This window comes from Hemiscyllium ocellatum, chromosome 26 (assembly GCF_020745735.1).
Source record: "Hemiscyllium ocellatum isolate sHemOce1 chromosome 26, sHemOce1.pat.X.cur, whole genome shotgun sequence".
Classification (NCBI taxonomy): domain Eukaryota; kingdom Metazoa; phylum Chordata; class Chondrichthyes; order Orectolobiformes; family Hemiscylliidae; genus Hemiscyllium; species Hemiscyllium ocellatum.
In genome coordinates this window covers 49472880-49497116 of record NC_083426.1, presented here as the reverse complement: position 1 = coordinate 49497116, position 24237 = coordinate 49472880, and the positions used below count along the sequence as shown (strand labels likewise).

General features: G+C 48.4%; 1 protein-coding gene across 2 annotated transcripts in view; it reads left to right on the top strand.

The window, feature by feature from the left end:
* The first annotated feature begins 3715 nt into the window (after positions 1-3715).
* The window catches only part of LOC132828459 (transcription factor ETV7-like), an 87384-nt gene continuing 66862 nt past the window's right edge, over positions 3716-24237 (top strand). Inside the window, exons 1-2 of one of the 2 annotated variants that reach the window (XM_060845603.1) lie at positions 3716-3947; positions 13529-13661. In XM_060845603.1, coding sequence (XP_060701586.1) covers positions 3915-3947; positions 13529-13661 — 166 coding nt within the window. In that variant the 5' untranslated portion in view covers positions 3716-3914. The remainder of the gene's footprint in view (positions 3948-13528; positions 13662-24237) is intronic. The other variant, XM_060845602.1, reaches the window with a different exon arrangement.

The following is a 24237-nucleotide window of genomic DNA, read 5'->3' as shown; positions in this document are numbered from 1 at the left end:
TGGGTTCTTCCTACTGGGGGTCTCAGGCTTGCCTGGACGATCATAGCTAGCCATTCATTTAGGTGGTGCACCTGGAACGTCAAGGGGAGCAATTCGCCAATCAAAAGGAAAAAGATATTATCAAATCTTAAAAAAGGGTTGGTGTAGCTCTCTTACAGGAGGCACATCTACTTGATAAAGAGCACTTAAAACTACAACAGGGTGGGTTTGATCAGGCTTTCTTTTCATCTTTCAGTTCAAAGCGTAGGAGAGTAGCCATTCTTATTTGGAAGAATCTTCCTTTCCAAATGTTAAGCCAGATAAAAGATGAGTCTGGACATTATATATTGATCAAAGCCCTAATAAATGGAGAGGAATATGGATTTTTGAATCTTTATTGCCCCCCAGCACACCCCTTTAAATTTGTAACGGAAGCGTTCTCTAAGTTAATGGCTTTTGGGGTCTGCCATACAATATAGGAGAGATTTTTTCTATTATGGACCCAGAGATGGATGGGATACTTAGGAGCACTACAGGTATATCTCTGAGATCTAGACAACTAGCGAATCTGAATAAGGAGCTAGGACTAGTAGATGTGTGGAGGTGCCTTCATCCCCATGGCAGAGACTTTACTTTCTACTCTAACCCACACAAGTGCCATACCAGAATTGTTATGTTTTTTGCCCCCCGCAACCCTTTTAAATCAATACTGTCTTGTAAAATAGGTAATATAGCTATTTCTGAGCATGCTGCAGTATATATGGAAGTCAAGACTAGGGGTGATGGGATAAGCCCCCGACTTTGGCGAATGGATCCTTTCTTATTGAAGGATAGCAAATTTATAAAGTATCTTTCGCAGGAATTCAAAACCTGGGAAATTAATTCAGGTCCGGCCAATAACCCATCGATGATGTGGGAGACCACTAAAGCACATGCACGAGGCTTGGTCATCTCATATTCTGTGACCCGGAAAAGACAAAAGGGAGAGCAACAGCACCTGCTTGAGGATCGCTTGAAGGCAACTGAGACAGTGTATGTTGACAGGCCCTCTATTACTAAGCTACAAAGGATCACAGCCCTTAGGGCAGCCTTGAATACTGCACTTACCCAAACAGCAAAGAGGGAAATATTATTCATAAAGCAGAGATTATTTGAATATGGCAACAAGTCTGGCTGATATCTAGCGCACCTTGTTAGAAAGAAAAAGGCTCCCCAAGCCATGACGTTCATTAGAGAAAGTGCTGGTATCTTGACTTGTGATTGTAAAAACATCAATACAGCCTTTAGAAAGTTTTATTTTGGACTGTATAAATCGCAGAACTGTGAGGATAGAACTGGAAAGATGGAATCCTTCTTTAAAAATCTGGCCCTCCCGGGCCTAACCTCGGAGCAGGTGTTGCTCTTGAATGTCCCCCTGACAACCCAGGAAGTACAGGAGGGGCTTGGCAGCTTCAGGCAAAGCGTCTGGACCAGATGGATCCCAGGCTGAGGTCTATAAAGAATTTATAGGGGAACTCGCCGGGCCACACATAAATATGTATAAGTATTCACATAGTCAGGGCTGCCTCCTGCCTTCATTGAGAGAAGCAAATATCTCTCTCATTCTTAAGAAGGTAAAGGCCCCAGAAGACTGCTCTTCATATAGACCCATATCCTTGTTAAAAATGGATTTTAAAATTCTTTCTAAAATGTTAGCATTAAGACTGGACAGGGTCTTACCATACATCATAAAAGACGACCAGATGGGGTTTATAAAGGGTCACAGGTCAACTCATAATATTAGAAGAGTCTTAAATATGATACAAGCCTGTCAACAGGGAATAATACCGGGTTTAGTTGTCTCCTTGGACACAGAGAAGGCATTTGATCGGGTCGAATGGCCATATCTTTTTTATACGCTGGAAAGGTTCAGTGTCGGAGAGGTCTTTACTAAATGGGTTTCCGTATTATATAATGATCCCAAAGCAGCGGTGATCACCAGCTGTTTAAGTTCGGATAGCTTTAACATTGGCAGAGGCTGTCACCAGGGATGTCCTCTTTCACCATTATTATTTACGCTAGTGATTGAACCACTAGAGGAAGCTATACGAACTGACCCGAATATAATGGCTTCGAGCGTTGGATTGGGGAAGCATAAAATTACTGTCTATGCGGATGACGTCCTCCTTTTCTTAAGTGATCTTTGGACATCTGTGCCGCGCTTAATTCAAGTGGTCAATTTATTCGGAATGTTCTCAAGTCTTAAAATCAATTTTATGAAATCAGAGGCCATGCCGTTGGGAGGCCTTGCCAGCATCTTCAATTTACCGGACGAATCTTGCTTTCCCCTTTCGGTGGTCACTAGAAGGTTTTCTACCCTTCGTTATTTTTATCACTCCAGTATTTGGTCAGCTTCTTCTTTCCTGAAGAAGGGCTCATGCCCGAAACATTGATTCACCTGCTCCTTGGATGCTGCCTGACCTGCTGCAATTTTCCAGCAACACATTTTCAGCTCTGATCTCCAGCATCTGCAGTCCTCACTTTCTCCTCAGCTGTATAAAGCCAATTATACACACTTATTAGAGAAAATAAGGCAGGACTTTCAACGCTGGGAAGATCTCCCAATATCCTGGCTAGGCAGAATAGCCTTAGTAAAGACGAATATTTTACCTCGTCTTTTATACTCTATGAGGAGACTTTCAAACTGGCACAGGTTAGTCATGGATTATATCCCCCTTGACTTCCTCACAAATATGGTGCACCAAAAAACAGAATTATTTTATAAAACACGGCAGCCCTTTTTGAACTATGATTGACACAGATATTTCGGCCATATTGTCCAGGGCTTTTGTCTAGCTGTGGTAATGGTTCTGGCTGGTTCGGGGACCTCTGGGAGGCGGAATCCCGTATAAATACAGGTCTTGATGTAAATCTATTTTGAACATGTTTCTAGTTATTTAATTATTTTGTTGTTTATTGCTAGTATTGTATGATATCCTATTTTATGTTTTGGTTGTTTTTTTTCCTTTTTTTGGTCTTTTTTCTCTTATTTATTTAATTTTGTATTGGTGCTTATACTTGTTTGTATATTTTTGTCAGTTTGTAAAAAATCTTAAAAATTTTCCTTTTTTTCAATAAAAATACCTTGAAAAAATAATGTGGGGCACAAATGGGCTGAATTTTCAAGGTATTTTCCCAGGGCAGGGGAGTCCAAAACTGGAAGGCACAGGTTTAAGGTGAGAGAGAAGAGATTTTAAAAGGAACTAAGGGGCAACTTTTCCACTCAGATGGAAGGAGCTGCCAGAGGAAGTGGTGGAGGTTGGTACAATGATAACATTTAAAAGACATTTAGATAGTTACATGCATAGGAAAGGTTTGGAGGGATATGGGCCTATCTCTCTGTTCACACACACCCTGCCCAGAACTCCAGCCTTTTCCACTTCTCTCTCAGTGGGAGGAGTATTGAGTGTGTAATGTTGGGGGAAAAGGTTCTTGATTTTATTAACATGGGGTACAATTATTAATTTTTATCGCTGCCTACTGAGGGCTAGTGGCCGATCCACCACAACGTGTTAAATTTGACCACTCACCCGCCTACCTGGACAACGCCGTAGAAAAGCCCACGGTGAGATTATACCCAGGACCATCCAGCACTCTCATCTCAGTCTGTGCAAAAGGAGGTTATTTCTTGTTTCAATCTGCAGTAACTTCATTCCTCCCTCAGAGGATTATTTTATCCTGTTCAGAGGCAGACGGGACCAGTTTGACCTGTTTGGAGTTTTAGTCAGTGCTGTTCCCTAAGGAAGTGACCCTCCCTCGGCTCCAGATCCGGCGCTTTCGTTTTTGTTTCCCGGAAGAATTCCGCAGCGGGCGATGTGAGCGGAGCGGACCGGGCTGGGCTGGGCTGGGAGACTCTCGGAGCCCCGGGAGCAGGCTCCTGTTCCTGCCCATACACCATGACAGAGTGTGAGCGCCGTGCCAGGCTCAAGGTAAGCGCCTGTCCGAGCCCCCGGGGAACACAACTCTGCTGCAAACCGGGAGAGTGTTGCAGGCTCCTGGGGATGGGAGACCCAGCGGGAGAGCTGCACTCACTCAGAGAGCTGCTTCTGGAGAGACAGAGCGAGCCTGGGAAAGTGTCCACACAGCTGGGAAAGGGCTGCTCAACTTCTCCCAGCGACACTTACATGTCCTGGCCCAACACGCATGACCTTCGCCACCCCGATCTTTACCCCCAGGTAGCCCTCCTATTGACCTCAATCCCATCGTTACCCCGACAACCCTTTCCCATCACCAACAGAGCGTCGCTCTACTTTTCCCAAACCTTCCACTCTCTGCTTACCCCGCCCCCGATATTCTCCCCCCCCCCGTAATTCCCCCTCTCACTACCCCCTGACTTGAAACTGGCAGAAATGCAGCAATAAATCAAAGCCGGACTGTGTCATCACATCAATCCCCTGGGCTGGGAACTGTTGGCTCACTTCAGGCCAGGTTGACGTGTGACTTTTACTTTGGTGTTAAAAGTATTCTGATGTTTTTGAAAGGAATGAATGTGGAGGGCCGCACTGTCCCTGGCATCTGCCTGAGACAGAAATAGGCGGGGAGTGGTGAGGAACTGCTCAGGAACCCAACACTTCCCATCTGCCTGGGGTTAAAAATCACACAACACCAGGTTATAGTCCAACAGGTTTAATTAAAAGCACTAGCTTTCGAAGCGATGCTCCTTCATCAGGTGGTAGTCTGTCAGGCTATCACCTGATGAAGGAGCGTCGCTCTGAAAGCTAGTGTGCTTCCAATGAAACCTGTTGGACTATAACTTGATGTTGTGTGATTTTTAACCTTGTACATCCCAGTCCAGCTGGCATCTGCCTGGGAGCTGCAAGAGGGGAGTCAAACTGAGAGTGGCCTATGAGCAGGAACATCCAGCTTCTCATCCAAACCTGACCAATGCCCAAGCTCATTGCTCAGTCTCAGTCACACCCCCTTTGACTCTGACCAGCACCAGAACAACCTGCTGGTGTGGAAGTGTAACATGAGCAAGTTGGAGCATTGGGGGTCGAGGTGGGGTGTTCTCCTGGTCAAATAACAGATTATTCAATCCGTCATAGCGATGTACATCACAGAAACAGACTCTTCGGTCCAACTTGTCCATGCCAACCAGGTATCCTAAACTAATTGTGGGCGGCACGGTGGCACAGTGGTTAGCACTGCTGCCTCACAGCGCCTGTAGACCCGGGTTCAATTCCCGACTCAGGCGACTGACTGTGTGGAGTTTGCACGTTCTCCCTGTGTCTGCGTGGGTTTCCTCCGGGTGCTCCGGTTTCCTCCCACAGTCCAAAGATGTGCGGGTCAGGTGAATTGGCCAAGCTAAATTGCCCGTAGTGTTAGGTAAGGGGTAAATGTAGGGGTATGGGTGGGTTGCGCTTCGGCGGGTCGGTGTGGACTTGTTGGGCCGAAGGGCCTGTTTCCACACTGTAAGTCTAATCTAATCTAATCTAATCTAGTCCCATTTGCGAGCACTTGGCCCACATCCCTCTAAACCCTTCCTATTCATATATCCATCCAAATACCTTTTAAATGTACACACACACACACACACACACACACACACACACACACACACACACACACACACACCACCCTCTGTGTCAAAAGGTTGCCCCTTAGATCTCTTTTAAATTTTTCCCATCTCAGGAAAGAGGTTTATAAAATCACGAGGGGCATGGATAGGATAAGTAGACAAGGTCTTTTCCCTGGGCTGGGGGAGTTCTTGTGTTGCTTTATTGCTGTGTGTGTGTGGGAGGGGAGAGGTTGAGGTTCTTTCTGGCTGCTGCACTTTTTTAACCAGCAATAGCAAGGATGTTAAGACGTCTTGAGAATGTGAAAGGTGCTATGTAAATGCAATGGTATTTATATTTTCACACTGCTGTGCATGCAGAATGTATTTGTTGTCTTCAGGGAATCTCAGACATCCATAGCAGAGGCCTCAGGGTCTGGTGATACCTTGACTATGTCATTGGTGATTATCCATACCTTGGGGTGACTTCCTGAGCCAATGGTGCTATGGTCACTAATCTACAAACAAGCAACTGCGACCAAACTATGATGGCTGGACCAGGTGGCTCACCACAATCAGATGGGGCAATAAACACTGACCCAGCCAGGATAAAAGAACATTTAAAAAACATCAACTACACAGGTCATCTTGGTTTTCCAATGACACTGACAAGAGCACTGATTACATTTGGAGAAGATGGGCTTCAATTCCCCGTATATCTTGATTCCCTGAATAATCTGTCTCAGCCTTAACCATATTTAACAATGGAGCAACCACAGCTCTCTGGAGTTGAGAATTTGAAAGACTCACAGCCCTTTAAGTGAAGGAATGTTTCCTCATCTCAGTCCCTAATCTGTCCAGACATATTGCAATGTGTGATTGGAGCAGGGACTTAAACCCAGGTCTCCTGGTTCAGAGACGGTGACACTACCACAAGAGCCATCAACCAATTTTGGTTTTTGCTTTTTCCATATCCAGAAGTACTCTTGTGCACAATTGAGTGTTATTTTTAACCCGTACTTCCTATTACTGAAATTATGTTCAGTGCTTCGCACTGGCAGTATAGACACTAAAGGTGAAGAATAGGTAGGGACAGAGAGAGGGAGCTAAATCAAAATGGAGTTGGAAGACAGATAGAGCACTCTACCCTCTGCAGTGCCGACCTTTCTGTATCAACTAATTTTGTTCACTCCAGATGAGAACAGCAAACAACTGAAACCATTGGATACTGCAAAGACTATGGGCCCTGACAACATTCCGGCCATAGTACTGCAGACTTGTGCTCTAGAACTTGCCACTCCCTTAGCCAAGCTTTTCCAGTACAGTTCCAAAACTGGCATCTAACCGACAAAGTGGAAAATTGCCCAGGTATGTCCTGTTCCCAAACACCTAGACTTCCAACCTGTCCAACACCTGCCCAGCCCAGGGTCAGTCTGCTCTCAAACACCAGCACAATCATGGAAAGGATCATCAACTGGGTGATCAAACAGCACTTGTAAAGGAGTACCCTGCTCAGCGATACCACTCGGGGTTCTGCCAGGGCCACTCAGTTCCTGACCTCATTCACTTTGGTTTTAGACATGGACAAAAACAAACTGAATTCCAGAGATGAAGTGAGAGTGACAGCCCTTGACATCAAGGCTGTATTTGATTGAGTATGGCATCAAGGAATCCTAGCAAAACTGGAGTCAATGGGAATCGGAGGACAAACTCTCCGGTGGTTGTAGTCATACCTAGCACATAGGAAGATGGTGGTGGTTGTTGGAGGTTAGTCATCTCAGCCCCAAAACATCTCTGCATGGGTTCCTTAGGGTAGTGTCCTCGGCCCAACCATCTTCAGTTGCTTCATCAATTACCTTCCCTCTGTCATAAGATCAGCAGTGGGGATGTTCGCTGATGATTGTACAATGTTCAGCATCATTTGCCGCTCCCTCAGATACTGATGAAGTACATGTCCAAATGCAACAAGATTTGAATGATATCCAGACGTGGGCTGACAAGTGGCAAACAACATTCATGCCAGACAATGACCATCTCCCCGTAACATTCAGTGGTCTTACCATCACTGAGAGCCCCATTATTAACATTCTGGGAGTTACCAATAACCAGGAATTGAATTGGACCAGCCATAAAAATATAATGGCTGCAAGAGAAAGTCAGAGGCTAGGAATTAATAGAATCACAGAAACTTTGAAAATAGGAGCAGGAGTAGGCCATTCAGCCCATCAATTAGTTGATTTTTCTATCTCAATGCCGTACCCTCCTCCCCATATTCCTTAATGTCATTTGCCTCAAGAAACTTATATTTCTTTCTTAAATATACCCAGTGACCTGGTCTCTGCCACCTTGAGAGAGAGAATTTGTCAGGCCCACCATCCTCTGGGTGAAGAACTTTCACCTCATCTCAGTCTAGAAAGGCAGACCTCCTATCAGGAGCAGATGACCCTTTGTTGTGGATTCCCTGCCTGGGTAAAATCCTTCCCACGCCCTATCCATCCAGCCAGAGTTAAAACTTTATATATTTCAATCAGATTCCTTTCATCCTTCTCTACTCAAGTGAATACAGGCCAAGTCCATATATTCTGCCCTCAAAAAATAACTTGCCATCCCAGGAGTATGTTTAGTGAACCTTTGCTGTACTCCTCTCGATGGTAAGGATTTTGAAATTGCACACCATACTCCAAGTGTGGCCTCCCCAAGGCCCCACACAGTTGTACTACGACTTCCTTGCTTCTGAATTCAAACCCTCACAATGAAAGGCAACACACCATTTTCCTGTTTAACTGCTCGTTCCACTTACATGTTTACTTTCATTGCCTGTTGTACAAGGACACACAGGTACCTTTGCATATCAAGATTTCCTGATCTACAACTGTTTAAATGAAACTGTGCCATCTGTTTTTCCTACTAAGTGGACAACTTCACTTGTATCCATATTATTCTTGCATCTGCCATGCATTTATCCTCCGGATCAGTATTTCTCAATCACCCTGAAGCTTCTTATTTCCTCCTTACTGCTCACGATTTGTGTCATCAGCAAATTTGGAAATATGATACTTCATTTCCTCATTCATGTTGTTGCTGTATATTGTTAGTAGCTGGCGTCCAAACTCTGATTCCTGCAGCACCCCATTCGATACTGCCTTTCACTCTGAAGGTGACCCATGTATACCTACTTTATTTCCTGCCTACTAACCTATACTCAATCCCACCTATAAACGTATCCCACCACCAGGGATATATTGTTCGCCCCACCCCTATCAGCGTTTCAGAGAGGCCATTCCCTCCATGACTCCCTTGTCAGATCAACACCAGCCCACACCCCACTCCTGGTACCTTCCCCTGCCGTGCAGGAAGTGCAAAACCTGCACCCACACCTCACACCTCACCTCCGTCCAAGGCCCCAAAGGATTCTTTTATGTCCGACAGAAATTTACCTGCACCTCCACTAATGTCATCTACTGATGTGGTCTCCTGTACATTGAAGAGACAGGATGTCTATTTACGGATCGTTTCAGAGAACATCTCTGAGACACCCGCACCAAGCAACCCCACTGCTCTGTAGCTGAACACTTCAACTTCCCCTCCCACTCAGCCGTGGACATGCAGGTCCTGGGCCTCTTCTATCGCCAAACCCTAATCACCTGATGTTTGGAGAAAGAACACCTCATCTTCCGCCTTGGGACCCTGCAACCACACGGGATCAATGTGGATTTCACCATTTTCCTCATTTCCCCTTCCCCCACACTATCCCAGTCCCAATCTTCCAACTTGGCACTGCCCTCTTGACCTGCCCGTCGTCTTTCCCACCTATCCGTTCCATCTTCCTGTCCAACATATCACCTTTACCCTCGCCTTCATTTACCTATCCCATTCCCAGCTACTTTCCCTCCAGCCCCACCCCCATCCCATTTATCTCTTAGCTCCGCCCTTCCCCCGGTTTACAAACCTCATTCTTGATGAAGTATTTATGCCTGAAATGTCGATTCTCCAGCTCCTCAGATGCTGCCTGACTTGCTGTGCTTTTCCAGCACCACATTCTCGACTCATGTTTAACCCAAGTCAGTATATTACCATGTGCTTTAATTTACTCACCAACACTTGTGTGGAAATTTATCAAAGCTTTCTGAAAATCAAAATACACCACGATCACTGATTCTTCCTCCCCTATTCTTCTAGTTACTTCCTCAAAATTCCCCAGAAGGTTTGTCAAACCTAATTTTTTTTTCGTAAATCCAGTTTGATGTTTGTAATCCTGGTGGTATTTTTGAAGTGACCTGTTACATTTCCTTTGTAGTATAGTCCAGTAGTTTTCCTACTACTGATGTGAAGCTAACCAGTCTGTTTTCTCCCTACCTTTTTTAAACAGTGGGTTTAAGTTTGCACCCTTGATACTGAACCTACTGAATTTCAGAAGATGACAATCAACATACCACTATTCCCATTGCTGTCTCTTTTCGTTCTCAGGTATGCAGATTATCAGGCCTTGGGCATTTATTTGCTTCCACTCCCATTCATTCCTCCAACACTATCTTTCACCAATAATTCTGCACTGATTAACTCATCTTCTGACTGCCAAATCCTGTCCACTATCTACAAGGCCCAAGTCAGGAGTGTGATGGAACACTCTGCACTTACTGGATGGGTGCAGCTCCAACAACACTCAAGAAACTTGATACCATCCAGGACAAAGTAAATTACTTCATTGGCATCACGTCCACAAACACTCCCTCCCTCTGCTAATGCACAGTGGCAGTAGTCTCTACCAGATGCACTGCAGAAATTCATCAAGGTTCCTTAGACAGCATCTCCCACGACCACTTCCATCTAGAAAGACAAGGGTGGCAGACACATGGGAACGTCCCCACCTTCAAGTTCCCCTCCAAGCCACTAACCAGCCTAACTTAGAAACACATCATCAATCCTTCAGTGTTGCTGGGAGAAAATCCTGGAATTTCGTCCATCAGGGCATTTTGAGTCAACCCACAGCACATGGACTGCAGCAGTTTAAGAAGGCAGCTCACCACCACCTTCTCAAGGGGCAACTAGGGATGAAGAATAAATGCTGGGCCCAACCAGCAATGTCCATGACCCATGAATGCATGTAACAAAATTCATCAAGGTCTTTAATTATGTCTTGGGATGTGGTCACTGATGGTATTTATTGACCCTCAGGGATGGTTTATCCACGGAACCTGTCATGTTTCTGAGAGATAGGTTTCTTTCTGTAAATGATGTTAATGAGCCAGAAGAACTTTTGAAACTGAATTCACATTCTGTCACAGCCATGGTGGGATCTGAGTTTTTCACTCTGAATTATTAATCCATTATCACAAAATGGTAGCCTCATTCAGAAAGTAAGGAGCCATGGGATACAGGGAAATTTGGTTGTCTGGTTACAGAATTGGCTGGCCCGTGGAAGACACAGGGTGGTAGTACTCAGACTAGAGCTCAGTGATCAGTGGTGTTCTGCTGGGACTTCTGCTCTTTGTGCTTTTATAATTGACTTGGATGAGGAAGTGGAAGGGTGGGTTAGTAAATTTGCTAATGACACGATGGTTGGTGGATAGTGTGGAGAGCTGTTGTAGATTGCAGTGGGACGTTGACAGGATGCAGAGCTGGGCAGTTGGTGTTCAACCTGGAAAAGTATAAAAGTGATTCATTTTTGAAGGTGGAATTTGAATACAGAATGCAGGGTTAAAGGCATGATTCTTGGCAGTGTGGAGGAACAGAGGGATCTTAGTGTCCACGTCCATAGATCCCTCAAAGTTGTCACCCAACTTGAAAGGGTGGTTAAGAAGGCATATGGTGTATTGGCTTTCATTAGCAGGGGGCTTGGGTTTAAGGACTGTGAGGTTATGATGCAGCTCTATAGAGCCCTAGTTAGGCTACACTTGTGTCCAGTTCTAGTGACCTCATCATAGCAAGGATGTGGAAATGTTAGAGAGGGTGCAGAGATTTACCAGGACGCTGCCTGGGCTGGAGTAGTGTCTTATGAAGAACGGTTGAGAGAGCTAGGGCTTTTCTCATTGGAACGAAGAAGGATGTGAGGTATTGATAGAGGTGTACAAGGCAATTAGAAGCATAGATAGCCAGAGACCTTTTCCCAGAGCAGAAATGGCTGTTACAAGGTGCATAATTGGAGGAAGGTATAGGGGAGATGTCAGAGATAGGTTCTTTACACAGAGAGTGGTGGGTGTGTGGAATGCATTGCCAGCGGTGGGAGTAGAGTCAGAAACATTAGGGATGTTTCAGTGACTGCTGGACAAGCACATGGATGATAGTAAACTGAAGGGTATGTCAGTTGTTTTGATCTTAAAGTAGGATAAAGTTTGGCACAACATTGAGGGCTGAAGGGCCTGTACTGAGCTGTTCTGTTCTATGTTCTATGACCATTATATTATTAGCGCCTGTGTTTCAGCTTGTGAAATGTTTGGGGAGGGAAATGCTGATTGGCTGTTTTTTCATAGATGATCACAGCGGGTAATTAAGAAGGCAAATCGAATACTGCCCTTTATTAATCGAGGGATGGAATTTAAAAACAGAGAGCTGATGCTACCATTCTATAGGGTGCTGGTGAGGTGCACAATTTTGGTCTTATTTGAGAAAGGATGCACTGGCACTAGAGGGGGTGCAGAGGAGGTTGATTCTGGGGTCAAGAGGGTTGGCTTATCAGGAGAGATTGAGTAGACTGAGACTATGCCCCAGGAATTTTGAAGAATGAAGTGGGGGGGGGGAATCTTATAGAAACATATAAAAGAATGGCAAGTGAAACTAGACTTAGAGGGCACAGTCTCTAGATGAGGCAGAGCTGATTTAGGACGAAGTTGAGGAGGAATGCTTTCACCCAAAGAGTTATGAATCTGTGGAATTCCCTGCCCAGTAAAGCAGTTGAGGGTACCTTGTTGAATTTTGTTTTAAGACAGAGCTAGATTTTGAACAGTAAAGGAATTAAGGGTTATGGTGAGTGGGCAGGTAAGTGGAGATGAGGCCATGAAAAGAGGAGCCCTGGTTTTATGAAATGGTGGAGCAGGCTTGGTGGGCCAGATGGCCGACACCTGCTCCTATTTTCTATGTTCTTTGGGGCCTTGACAGTGTCTGTGCTGATCTGCTTTGCTGTGAATGAGACCAGCAGCACCAGGGACGGCACGGTGGCACAGTGGTTAGCACTGCTGCCTCACAGCGCCAGAGACCTGGGTTCAATTCCCGACTCAGGTGACTGACTGTGTGGAGTTTGCACGTTCTCCCCGTGTCTGCGTGGGTTTCCTCCGGGTGCTCCGGTTTCCTCCCACAGTCCAAAGATGTGCGGGTCAGGTGAATTGGCCATGCTAAATTGCCCGTAGTGTTAGGTAAGGGGTAATGTAGGGGTATGGGTGGGTTTCGCTTCGGCGGGTCGGTGTGGACTTGTTGGGCCGAAGGGCCTGTTTCCACACTGTAAGTCTAATCTAATCTAAAAAAAAAAATTTTCCTGGAGACCACTTGCTAATTGGCTTGTCCCAGCGATGCGATCTTGGGGGGCCCACTCAGACCTTGGGGCTGTGGAAGCTGAGGGGGAATGGTGAGGCTGTCTCAGATTGGAGGAACATTGTTCGGAATATGGAGCTGCAGGTTTATGGACAGAATTGAGGTGGCCTGGTGCAGGTAAGCTACACTCTAGATTGCTTTCAGCCATCATTGTGGCCTTCTGTGACTGTAACCCACTCTCTGTGGCATGGGGCTGCTACCACTTACTATTATTATTAGAATGTAAATAGACATCCTCATCAGCTCGGCCTCCCCCACCCCAGATCAGAGGAAGCCCTGATCATTTGGCTGGCTGGTGCTAGATAGGTAGCCGATTGCCAGGTAGCCCTTTGTTGCTTTGTTCCTTGTGGGTAGTTGATGTGGGCTAACAGTTAACCACACAGTGTTCTGCAGGCAGTGTAGGAGCGATCATCATCAGAAGCACTGGCAAGTTGCACTTGGTTGTATTGAGCTGTGGAAACTGTCTTCACGTGTGGGTTTGTGTTTCCTCAGGAAGAGCATGCACATGAAGTGACAAACTGCAGCCCCATGCCAAGGTCCGTCTCGCCGCCAGTGGAGCCCAGACCAGTCACCAGTGTTCACAATCACCCTCAGAATGACCTTAGCTACCTGTCCAGGACATTGAGTGAGTATTGACTGCCAGATCTTTGCAGATCTCATCTGTTGCCAGATATGTGCGGGTCATTTCTGACTGCTGGGGATGCTACTGTGGAACCCACGTTGTCAACGTTCACCTCATTTTCAACTTGTACCCAGGCCCAAGTCTGAAAAATAACAAAGTGGTAATTTCTACAGGATACTGCCATATCTGACCACAATCACCCAAAACAATTTTCCTTACATATACTTTGAATGTCATTTTTATGCTGTACATGTACTCCATGTGTTGCAATATTGGTGCAGATGTGAACTGTGTGTGCAGTCGTGTCCTCCTCACGTGTTGTGATGTGCTTGCAGCCGTGTCCTCCTCCCATGTTGCGCAGTGCGCGCAGTCGTGTCCTCCTCAAGTGTTGTGAGGTGCATACAGTCGTGTCCTCCTCACGTATTGTAATATGCCTGCAGATGTGTAATCCTCATGTTGTAATGTGCATGCAGGTGCATATTCCTCACAGGCATGCACACATGTGCTCTTTACATGTTGTAATGCATGTGCAGAAATGTACTCCTAGTGTTGTGATGTGCACGCAGTCGTGTCATCCTCACGTGTTGTGATGTGCTTGCAGTCACATCCTCCTCACGTGATGTGATGTGCTTGCAGGCATGTCCTCCTCATGTGATGTGATGTGCGCGCAGTCGTGTCCTCCTCACGTGTTGCGATGTGCGCACAGTCGTGTGTTACTCACTTGTTGTGATGTACGTGCAGTCATGTCCTCTGCAAATGCTGCGATGTACGTGCAGTCATGTCTCGCCCACATGTGATGTGCACACAGTCGTGTCCTCCTCACGTGTTGCATTGTGCATGCAGTCGTGTCCTCCTCACGTGTTGCGTTGTGCACGCAGTCGTGTCCACCTCACGTATTGTGAGGTGTGTGCAGTCGTGTCCGCCTCACGTGTTGCGATGTCCGCACAGTCGTGTCCTCCTCACATGTTGTGATATGAGTGCAGTCCTGTCCGCCTCACGTGTTGTGATGTGCATGCAGCCATGCCCTCCCCACGTGATGTGTGCGCAGTCATGTCCTCCCTACGTGTTGTTATGTGTGTGCAGTCGTGTCCTCCTCACGTGTTGTAATGTGCGTGCAGTCGTGTCCCCCTTACGTGTTGTGATGTGCGCGCAGTCGTGTCCTCCTCACATGTTGTGATGTGAGTGCAGTCCTGTCCGCCTCACGTGTTGTGATGTGCATGCAGCCATGTCCTCCCCACGTGATGTGTGCGCAGTCATGTCCTCCCTACGTGTTGTTATGTGTGTGCAGCCGTGTCCTCCTCACGTGTTGCGATGTGCGTGCAGCCGTGTCCTCCTCACGTGTTGCGATGTGCGTGCAGTCGTGTCCTCCCCACGTGATGTGCGTGCAGTCGTGTCCTCCCCACGTGATGTGCGCGCAATCATGTCCTCTTCACGTGTTGCGATGTGCACGCAGCCGTGTCCTCCTCGCGTGTTGCGATGTGCGTGCAGTCGTGTCCTCCCCACGTGATGTGCGTGCAGTCGTGTCCTCCCCACGTGATGTGCGCGCAATCATGTCCTCTTCACGTGTTGCGATGTGCGCGCAATCATGTCCTCTTCACGTGTTGCGATGTGCGCGCAGCCGTGTCCTCCTCGCGTGTTGCGATGTGCGTGCAGTCGTGTCCTCCTCACGGGTCGCGATGTGCGCGCAGTCGTGTCCTCCTCACGTGTTGCGATGTGAATGAAGTTGTGTCCTCCTCACGCGTTGTGATGTGTGCGCAGTCATGTCCTCCTCACGTGTTGCGATGTGCGTGCAGTCGTGTCCTCCTCACGGGTTGCGATGTGCCTGCCGACGTGTCCTCCCCACGTGATGTGCGTGCAGTCATGTCCTCCCCAAGTGATGTGCGCGCAGTCGTGTCCTCCACACGTGTTGCGATGTGCGCGCAGTCGTGTCCTCCCCACGTGATGTGCGCGCAGTCGTGTCGTCCCCACGTGATGTGATGTGATGTGCGTATGTTGTGATGTGCGTGCAGACATGTCCTCTCACATGTTCCAATCTCCGCGCAGTCGTGTCCTCCCTGTGTGAAATGCGCCTCATCATGTCCTCCTCACGTGTTGTGATGTGCACGCAGACGTGTCCTCCGCACATGTTGTGATGTGCGCGCAGTAGTGTCCTCCTCACATGTGCGCACAGTCATGGTCCTCCCCACGTGATGTGCGCGCAATCATGTCCTCTTCACGTGTTGCGATGTGCGTGCAGTCGTGTCCTCCTCACGTGTTGCGATGTGAATGAAGTCGTGTCCTCCTCACGCGTTGTGATGTGCGCGCAATCATGTCCTCTTCACGTGTTGCGATGTGCGTGCAGTCATGTCCTCCTCACGTGTTGCGATGTGCGTGCAGTCATGTCCTCCTCACGGGTTGCGATGTGCCTGCCAACGTGTCCCCCTTACGTGTTGCGATGTGCACGCAGTTGTGTCCTCCTCCCGTGTTGTGATGTGCGTGTAATTGTGGCTTCCATACGTGTTGTGATGTGCACGCAGTCATGTCATCCTCACGTGTTGCGATGTGCGCGCAGTCGTGTCCTCCCCACGTGATGTGCGCGCAGTCGTGTCCTCCCCACGTGATGTGCGCGCAGTCGTGTCCTCCCCACGTGATGTGCGCACAGTCATGTCCTCCTCACGTGTTGTGATGTGCACGCAGTCGTGTCCTCCTCACGTGTTGTGCCCGCAGTCGTGTCCTCCCCACGTGTTGTTATGTGTGTGCAGTCATGTCCTCCCCACGTGTCGTGATGTGTGCGCAGTCGTGTCCCCCCTTACGTGTTGTGATGTGCGTGCAGTCATGTCCTCCTCACATGTTTTGATGTGCGCGCAGTCATGTCCTCCTCACATGTTTTGATCTCCGCGCAGTCATGTCCTCTTCACGTGTTGTGATGTGCACGCAGAAGTGTCCTCCTCAGATGTTGTGGTGTGCGCAGTCGTGTCTTACTCGCATGTTGTGATGTGTGTGCAGTCGTGTCCTCCTCACATGTGATGTGCATGCAGTCGTGTCCTCCTCACGTGTTGCGATGTGCGCGCAGTTGTGTCCTCCTCACGTGTTCTGATCTTCGTGCAGTTGTGTCCTCCCCGCGTGAAGTGCGCGCCATCATGTCCACCCCACGTGTTGTGAGGTGCGTGCAGTCGTGTCCTCCCCACGTGTTGTGATGTGCGTGCAGTCGTGTCCTCCCCGTGTGAAATGTGCCCCAGCATGTCCTCCTCATATGTTGTGATGTGCACGCAGACGTGTCCTCCGCACGTGTTGTGCGCACAGTCATGGTCCTCCCCACGTGATGTGCGTGCAATCATGTCCTCTTCACGTGTTGCGATGTGCCTGCCGACGTGTCCCCCTTATGTGTTGCGATGTGCACGTAGTTGTGTCCTCCTCCCGTGTTGTGATGTGTGTGCAATTGTGGCTTCCATACGTGTTGTGATGTGCACGCAGTCATGTCATCCTCACGTGTTGCGATGTGCGCGCAGTCGTGTCCTCCCCACAATTTGTGCGCGCAGTCATATCCTCTCACATGTTCCAATCTCCACGCAGTCGTGTCCTCCCCGTGTGAAATGTGCCTCATCATGTGCTCCTCACATATTGTGATGTGCATGCAGACCTGTCCTCTTCACATGTTGTGATGTGCACACAGACATGTCCTCCTCACGTGATGTGCGTGCAGTCGTGTCCTCCCCAAGTGATGTGTGCACAGTCGTGTCCTCCTCACGTGTTGTGATGTGCGCGCAGTCGTGTCCCCCTTACATGTTGTATATGCACGCAGTCGTGTCATCCTCACGTGTTGCGATATGCGCGCAGTCATGTCCTCCTCACGTGTTCCGATCTCCACGCAGTCATGTCCTCCTCACATGTTCCGATCTCCGCGCAGTCGTGACCTCCTCACGTGTTGTGATGTGCACGCAGAAGTGTCCTCCTCACGTGTTGTGATGTGCACGCAGAAGTGTCCTCCTCACATGTGATTTGCATGCAGTCGTGTCTTCCTCATGTGTTACGATGTGCGCGCAGTTGTGTCCTCCTCACGTGTTCCCATCTCCGTGCAGTTGTGTCCTCCCCGCGTGAAGTGCGCGCCATCATGTCCACCCACGTGTTGTGAGGTGCGTGCAGTCGTGTCCTCCTCACGTGATATGAGGTGCGTGCAGTCGTGTCCTCCCCACGTGCTGTGCGCGCAGTCATGTCCTCCCCACATGGTGTGATGTGCGGGCAGTCGTGTCCTCCTCACGTGTTGTGATTGCGCACAGTCATGTCCCCCTTACGTGTTGTGATGTGCCCGCAGTCGTGTCCTCCTCAGATGTTGTGGTGTGCGCAGTCGTGTCTTACTCGCATGTTGTGATGTGTGTGCAGGCGTGTCCTCCTTACGTGTTGTGATGTGCGCACAGTCGTGTCCTCCCCACATGTTGTGATGTGCGCGCTGATGTGTCCTCCTCACGTGCTGTCGTGTGCGCGCAGTCTGTCCTCCTCACGTGTTGCAATGTGTGTGCAGTTGTGTCATCCTCACATGATGTGATGTGTGCAAAGTCGTGTCCTCCCTACGGGTTGTGATGTGCGCGCAGTTGTGTCCTCCTCACCTGCTGTCGTGTGCGCGCAGTCTGTCCTCCTCACAGTTGATGTGCACGCAGTCGTGTCCTCCTCATGTGTTGCAATGTGTGTGCAGTTGTGTCATCCTCACATGATGTGATGTGTGTGCAGTCGTGTCCTCCTCACATGATGTGATGTGCGCGCAGTCGTGTCCTCCTCGCGTGTTGCAATGTGCGTGCAGTCATGCCTCCTCACGTGTTGCGATGTGCGCACAGTCGTGTTCTCCTCACATGATGTGAAGTGCGCGCAGTCGTGTCCTCCTCGCGTGTTGCAGTGTGCGTGCAGTCATGGCCTCCTCACGTGTTGCGATGTGCGCGCAGTCGTGTCCTCCTCTGTTGTTGTGATGTGCGCGCAGCCGTATCTTCTCCCCCGTGTTGTGATGTGTGCGCAGCCGTGTCCTCTCCCCCTTGTGATGTGCGCGCAGGCATGTCCTCCTCACCTGTTGTGATGTGCGCACAGTCGTGTCCTCCCCACATGTTGTGATGTGCGTGCAGTCGTGTCTTCCTCACATGTTGTGATGTGCGCGCAGATGTGTCTTCCTCACATGTTGTGATGTGCGCGCAGATGTGTCCTTCTCACGTGTTGTGATGTGCGCGCAGTAGTGTGTTCCTCACGTGTTGTGATGTGCATGCAGACGTGTCCTCCCCATGTATTGCGATGTGCGCGCAGTCATGGCCTCCTCACGTGTTGTGATGTGCAAGCATTCGTGTCCTCCCCATCTGTTGTGATGTGCACGCAGTCGTGTCTTCCTCACATGTTGCAATGTGCGCGTAGCCGTATCCTCCCCATGTGTTGCGATGTGTGTGCAGTTGTGTCCTCCCCACGTGTTGCGATGTGCATGCAGTCGTGTCCTCCTGTGCGTGTAGTCGTGTCCTCCTCACGTGTTGTGACGTGCGCACAGTCGTGTCCTCCTCTGGTTTTGTGATGTGCGCGCAGCCGTGTCCTCCCCACATGTTGTGATGTGCGTGCAGTCGTGTCTTCCTCACGTGTTGTGATGTGCGCGCAGTCGTGTGTTCCTCACGTGTTGTGATGTGCGTGCAGACGTGTCTTCCCCACGTGTTGTGATGTGCGCGCAGCATTGTCCTCCTCACGTGTTGTGATGTGTGTGCAGTCGTGTCCTCCTCTGGTTTTGTGATGTGCACGCAGCCGTGTCCTCCCCACGTTTTGTGATGTGCATGCAGTCGTGTGTTCCTCACGTGTTGCAATGTGCGAGCAGTCGTGTCCTCCTCTGGTTTTGTGATGTGTGTGTAGCCGTATCCTCCTCACTTGTTGTGATGTGCATGCAGTCGTGTCTTCCTCACGGGTTGTGATGTGCATGCAGTCGTGTCCTCCTGACGAGTTGCAATGTGCGCACTGTCGTGTCCTCACGTGTTGCGATGTGTGCACAGTCGTGTCCTCCCCACGTGTTGTGATGTGCACGCAGTCGTGTCCTCCCCACGTGTTGTGATGTGCGCACAGACGTGTCCTCCTCACGTGCTGTCATGTGCGCGCAGTCTGTCCTCCTCACAGTTGATGTGCACGCAGTCGTGTCATCCACACGTGTTGTGATGTGTGTGCAGTCGTGTCCTCCTCGCGTGTTGCGATGTGCGTGCAGTCGTGTCCTCCTCGCGTGTTGCGATGTGCGTGCAGTCGTGTCCTCCTCGCGTGTTGCGATGTGCGCGCAGTCGTGTCCTCCTCACGTGTTGCGATGTGTGCGCAGTCGTATCCTCCTCACGTGTAGCAATGTGTGTGCAGCCGTGTCCTCCCCACATGTTGTGATGTGCACGCAGTCGTGTCCTCCCCACGTGCTGTCGTGTGCGCGCAGTCTGTCCTCCTCACAATTGATGTGTGTGCAGTCGTGTTCTCCTCACATGATGTGATGTGCGCGCAGTCGTGTCCACCTCACATGTTGCGATGTGCGCGCAGTCTTATCCTCCTCACGTGTTGCGATGTGAGTGCAGTTGTGTCCTCCTCACGTGTTGCGATATGCGCGCAGTCGTATCATCCTCGCGTGTTGCGATGTGCGCGCAGTCGTGTCCTCTTCGCGTGTTGTGATGTGCGCGCAGTCGTATCCTCCTCATGTATTGCGATGTTCGTGCAGTCGTGGCCTCCTGACGTGTAGCAATGTGCGAGCAGTCGTGTCCTCCCCACGTGTTGTGATGTGCGTGCAGTCATGTCGTCCTCACGTGTTGCGATGTGTGTGCAGACAGTATTTCTCTGTATGATGGTGTGAATGTGGGTGTGTTTGCCGGTGTGTTATAATGTGTACGTTGCGGTGTGGTTGGTTGTGTTGAATATGAGCTACAAATGCTGGGAGTTGTGTGCACACTCGCAGGTATCCAGGCAGTGCTGTAAAATAAACAGCAGGCTGGTTGAGAGTGTGTCCCCAATTTCTATTGGGTGACTTTAATGGGAGAGGCTCCCTGCTCAGGAGCGTACGGCTGTTTTATTACTCCACTGTTTACTGGGACTGGCCTGCTGATCATCATCTCCTTGGCACAGGAACAGTAATTGGGAATGTAGCACAATCATCGTCGGATTTCTGGCTTCTCCTGAATGATGATGCTGTTTCCGTGCTGTTTCCCACATGTCAGGATGTGAAGATGTTCCTTCTCCTGTCTCATGGCAGTGTTTCTGCTCAGTCTCGAGTGTGGGTGGACTCCGTTTGATCTTGTAGGAATGGAACATTTTGTACATTTAAGAGGGTTCCATCCCTGAAGCTCTGCAATGCTTTACATATTGCTCTCTTTTGTCTGTTAGTTATCTCCCAAGAAGTGAACGAGTGAGACCTGCTGTCCCTGTCCCAGCCCTTTTCCTGCAGGTTGACAGTACCAAGGCTGTTGGTAGTTGGACACTGCCTTTGACATTCTTCAGTCGGATTGAAGCCAGGCTATCTTCTCCAATGTGTCATCTGGTCCTCCTTTCTGGACCGGGGCAGTAGTGGGACAGAGAGTTGATGCTTCAGATCAGTAGCTGGTCACAGAGCTGAAGCGTTCACTGTGTTTGTGTTCTCACAGATGCTCCCAGCCCTCCTGGGTCTTGCCAGCCTTTTCTGTTGCAATTTTAGATTTCCAGCATTGGTGGGAGTTTGCTTTTGCACTTTTTATACAACACTCCAATAGCATTTCTGGATATTCTGTGATCTCTTGTCTTCACTTTTGCCCGATGTTTTAAGTGAAGCCCTGGCCTCTTGCCATCCATCAGCTGAACAAGCTCCCGTAATTTGATTTCTTCCATCCTTTCTCATCTGTGTTCTTCGCCATTTTAGGATAGTATTCTTTTCCATCAGAAACCCTGCAGTGAGGTACCTATTCTGTTCTTTCATGGGATAAATATTCCATTGGTCAAATCAATACTTGTGGTCTTTTGCTAATTACTTTGGAGGAAGTGATGTCAGCTGTCTTTTGACCTGCAGCAGACCATATACAGTATTGTAGATGACACAGGGAGAAGTGGAGGGTAAGGGAGTTTTGAGGAGACAGGGAGGCTGCAGAAGGATTTGGACAGACTCGGAGAGTGAGCAAAGAAGTGGCAGATGGAATATAATTGATTGTCAAAGAACAATTCTTTCTTGTTGGCGATGGTCTTTGCCTGGCATTGATGTGGGTAAGAGACACTCAACGTACCCATCAGCCCGATATGAATGTTGTGGCCTTGCTACATAATCGCCATGGAACTGCTTCAGTACCTGAAGAGTCATAAGTGGCGGCGGACATTGTGCAATCATCAGTGAACACTGCCAGTCCTGACCTTATATTGAAGGAAGGAAGAGGAAATAGCTGAAGATGGCTGGGCCTAGCACATTATCCTGAGGGACTCCTGTCACATTGGCCTCAACTGAGATACTTGGCATTCACCCTCCACAGCTGTCTTCCTTTATGCTCAGTATGACCTCAGAGATTCTCACTGACTTAAATTTTGTGAGATCTCCTTAGTGTCACGTTCAGCCAAATTCTATCTTACTGTCAGGGGAAGTCACTCTTACCTCACCTCCCATTTCTATTCATTTCTTTTTCTTTTGCCTCTTAATTCATTTGTTTGTAAAATAATTCAGTGTTCCTTTTTAATATTTCACCTTGCATTCCTTGTTCTTTTCTGAGCTCTTTGCCTTATTTCCGTGTATTCTGTCTGACCAGTAGCAATTGTGTATGTATCGTACCCTTTAACTGGCTTCTCATGTTTGTGTTCATCCATATAACCTTCCAACTTGAAATCATCCCCATTTTAATGGCATTAATTTGTTCTACATGCTTTCAGTTTACCGATGAAGATAGCCTAGTCTTGTACATGCAGTGCTGTCTTTATCAGAACAGCTTGGAAATTGGAAATAATATACTTGATGGCTGCATAATTTCTCAAATTTAGTATGAACTACTTCCGCATTATACAATGTCATCATATTCCTGTAAAAAGGGTGTACAGCATTGTTTACGACTGAAACATGGAAAAGTTTCAGGCAGGAGATTCTGGACATTTTTATAAGTTTAATATAATCAGGCTTCAACTGAGTTGGACTAAGGACTCGGTATGTACAGGCCATTGGCACCAACACTCTGAGATACTGGCTTACAAAGGGACACTGGTACATATGTGGTGCCTACGTGGTCACTGGCAGATGCGTGGACGAGTGCTGGTCCATATACGGGTACTGGGCTCATATATAGACATGAGCGCTGTCTCAGAAGTGGGCACTGGCTCACAAACAACACTGGCTAATGGAGACAGAGTGTCACTGTGAGAGCATTAGTTCATGCAGGGATTAAAACTGTCTCGGCCACACACTATGCTTCAGTCACATCTTCTCCTGTTAAGCGTTGATTCTCAGTGACTGCATTTTAAAATGGCTTCACTTACTTGATGATTCATATAGTCACACAGCATGGAAACAGATCCTTTGATCCCGCCTCAGGCGACTGTCTGTGTGGAGTTTGCGCATTCTCCCCGTGTCTGCGTGGGTTTCCTCAGGGTGCACCGGTTTCCTCCCACAGTCCAAAGATGTGCGGGTCAGGTGAATTGGCCATGCTAAATTGCCCGTAGTGTTAGATAAGGGGTAAATGTGGGGGTCTGGGTGGGTTGCGCTTCGGCGGGTCGATGTGGACTTGTTGGGCCGAAGGGCCTGTTTCCACACTGTAAGTAATCTAATCTAATCTAAACTCATCCATGCTGACTAGATATCCCAATCTGCCCTAGTCCCATTTGCCAGCATTTGGCCCATATTCTTCTAAACCCTTCCTATTCATATACCCATCCAGATGCCTTTTAAATGCTGTAATAGTACCCAACTCCACCACTTCCTCTGGCAGCTCATTCCATACATGCAACCATCCTCTGTGTGAAAAAGTTACTTCTTGGGTCCCTTTTAAATCTTTCCCCTCTCACCCTAAACCTCTGCACCCTCTTCCTAACCCCAACCCTCCAAAAAAGACCTTGGGTATTCACTCTATCCATGCCCTTCACAATTTTATTAACCTCTATAAGGTCTCCCCTCAGCCTCTGAAACTACAGGGAAGAAATGCTCCAGCTTATTCATCCTCTCTTTATAATTCAAACCCTCCAATACAGGCAATGTTTTTGTAAATCTTCTCTGCAAGCTCTCAGGTTTAACAAAATCCTTCCTCTAGAAGGGCGACCAGAACTACAGCAGGCCGAATCGATCTGCTGTAGAGCTGCAGTACAATATCCCAACTCCTGTCCTTCACGCACTGACCAATGAAGACAAGTGTACCAACGCCACCTTCACTCCCCTATGCACCCGTGACTCCACTTTCAAGGAACTCTGCACCTGCGCCTCTCCGTCTCTGTTTGGCAACATTCTCCAGTGTCCTACCATTAACTGTATAAGTCCTGCCCTAGTTTGCCTTGTCAAAATGCAACATCTATCGTTTATCTCAATTAAATTCCAATTGCCACTCCTTGGTCTTTTGGCCTATCTGATCAAGGTCCTGTTGGATTCTAAGGTAATCTTCCTCACTGTCCACTGCACTATCTATTTTGGTGCAATCTGCAA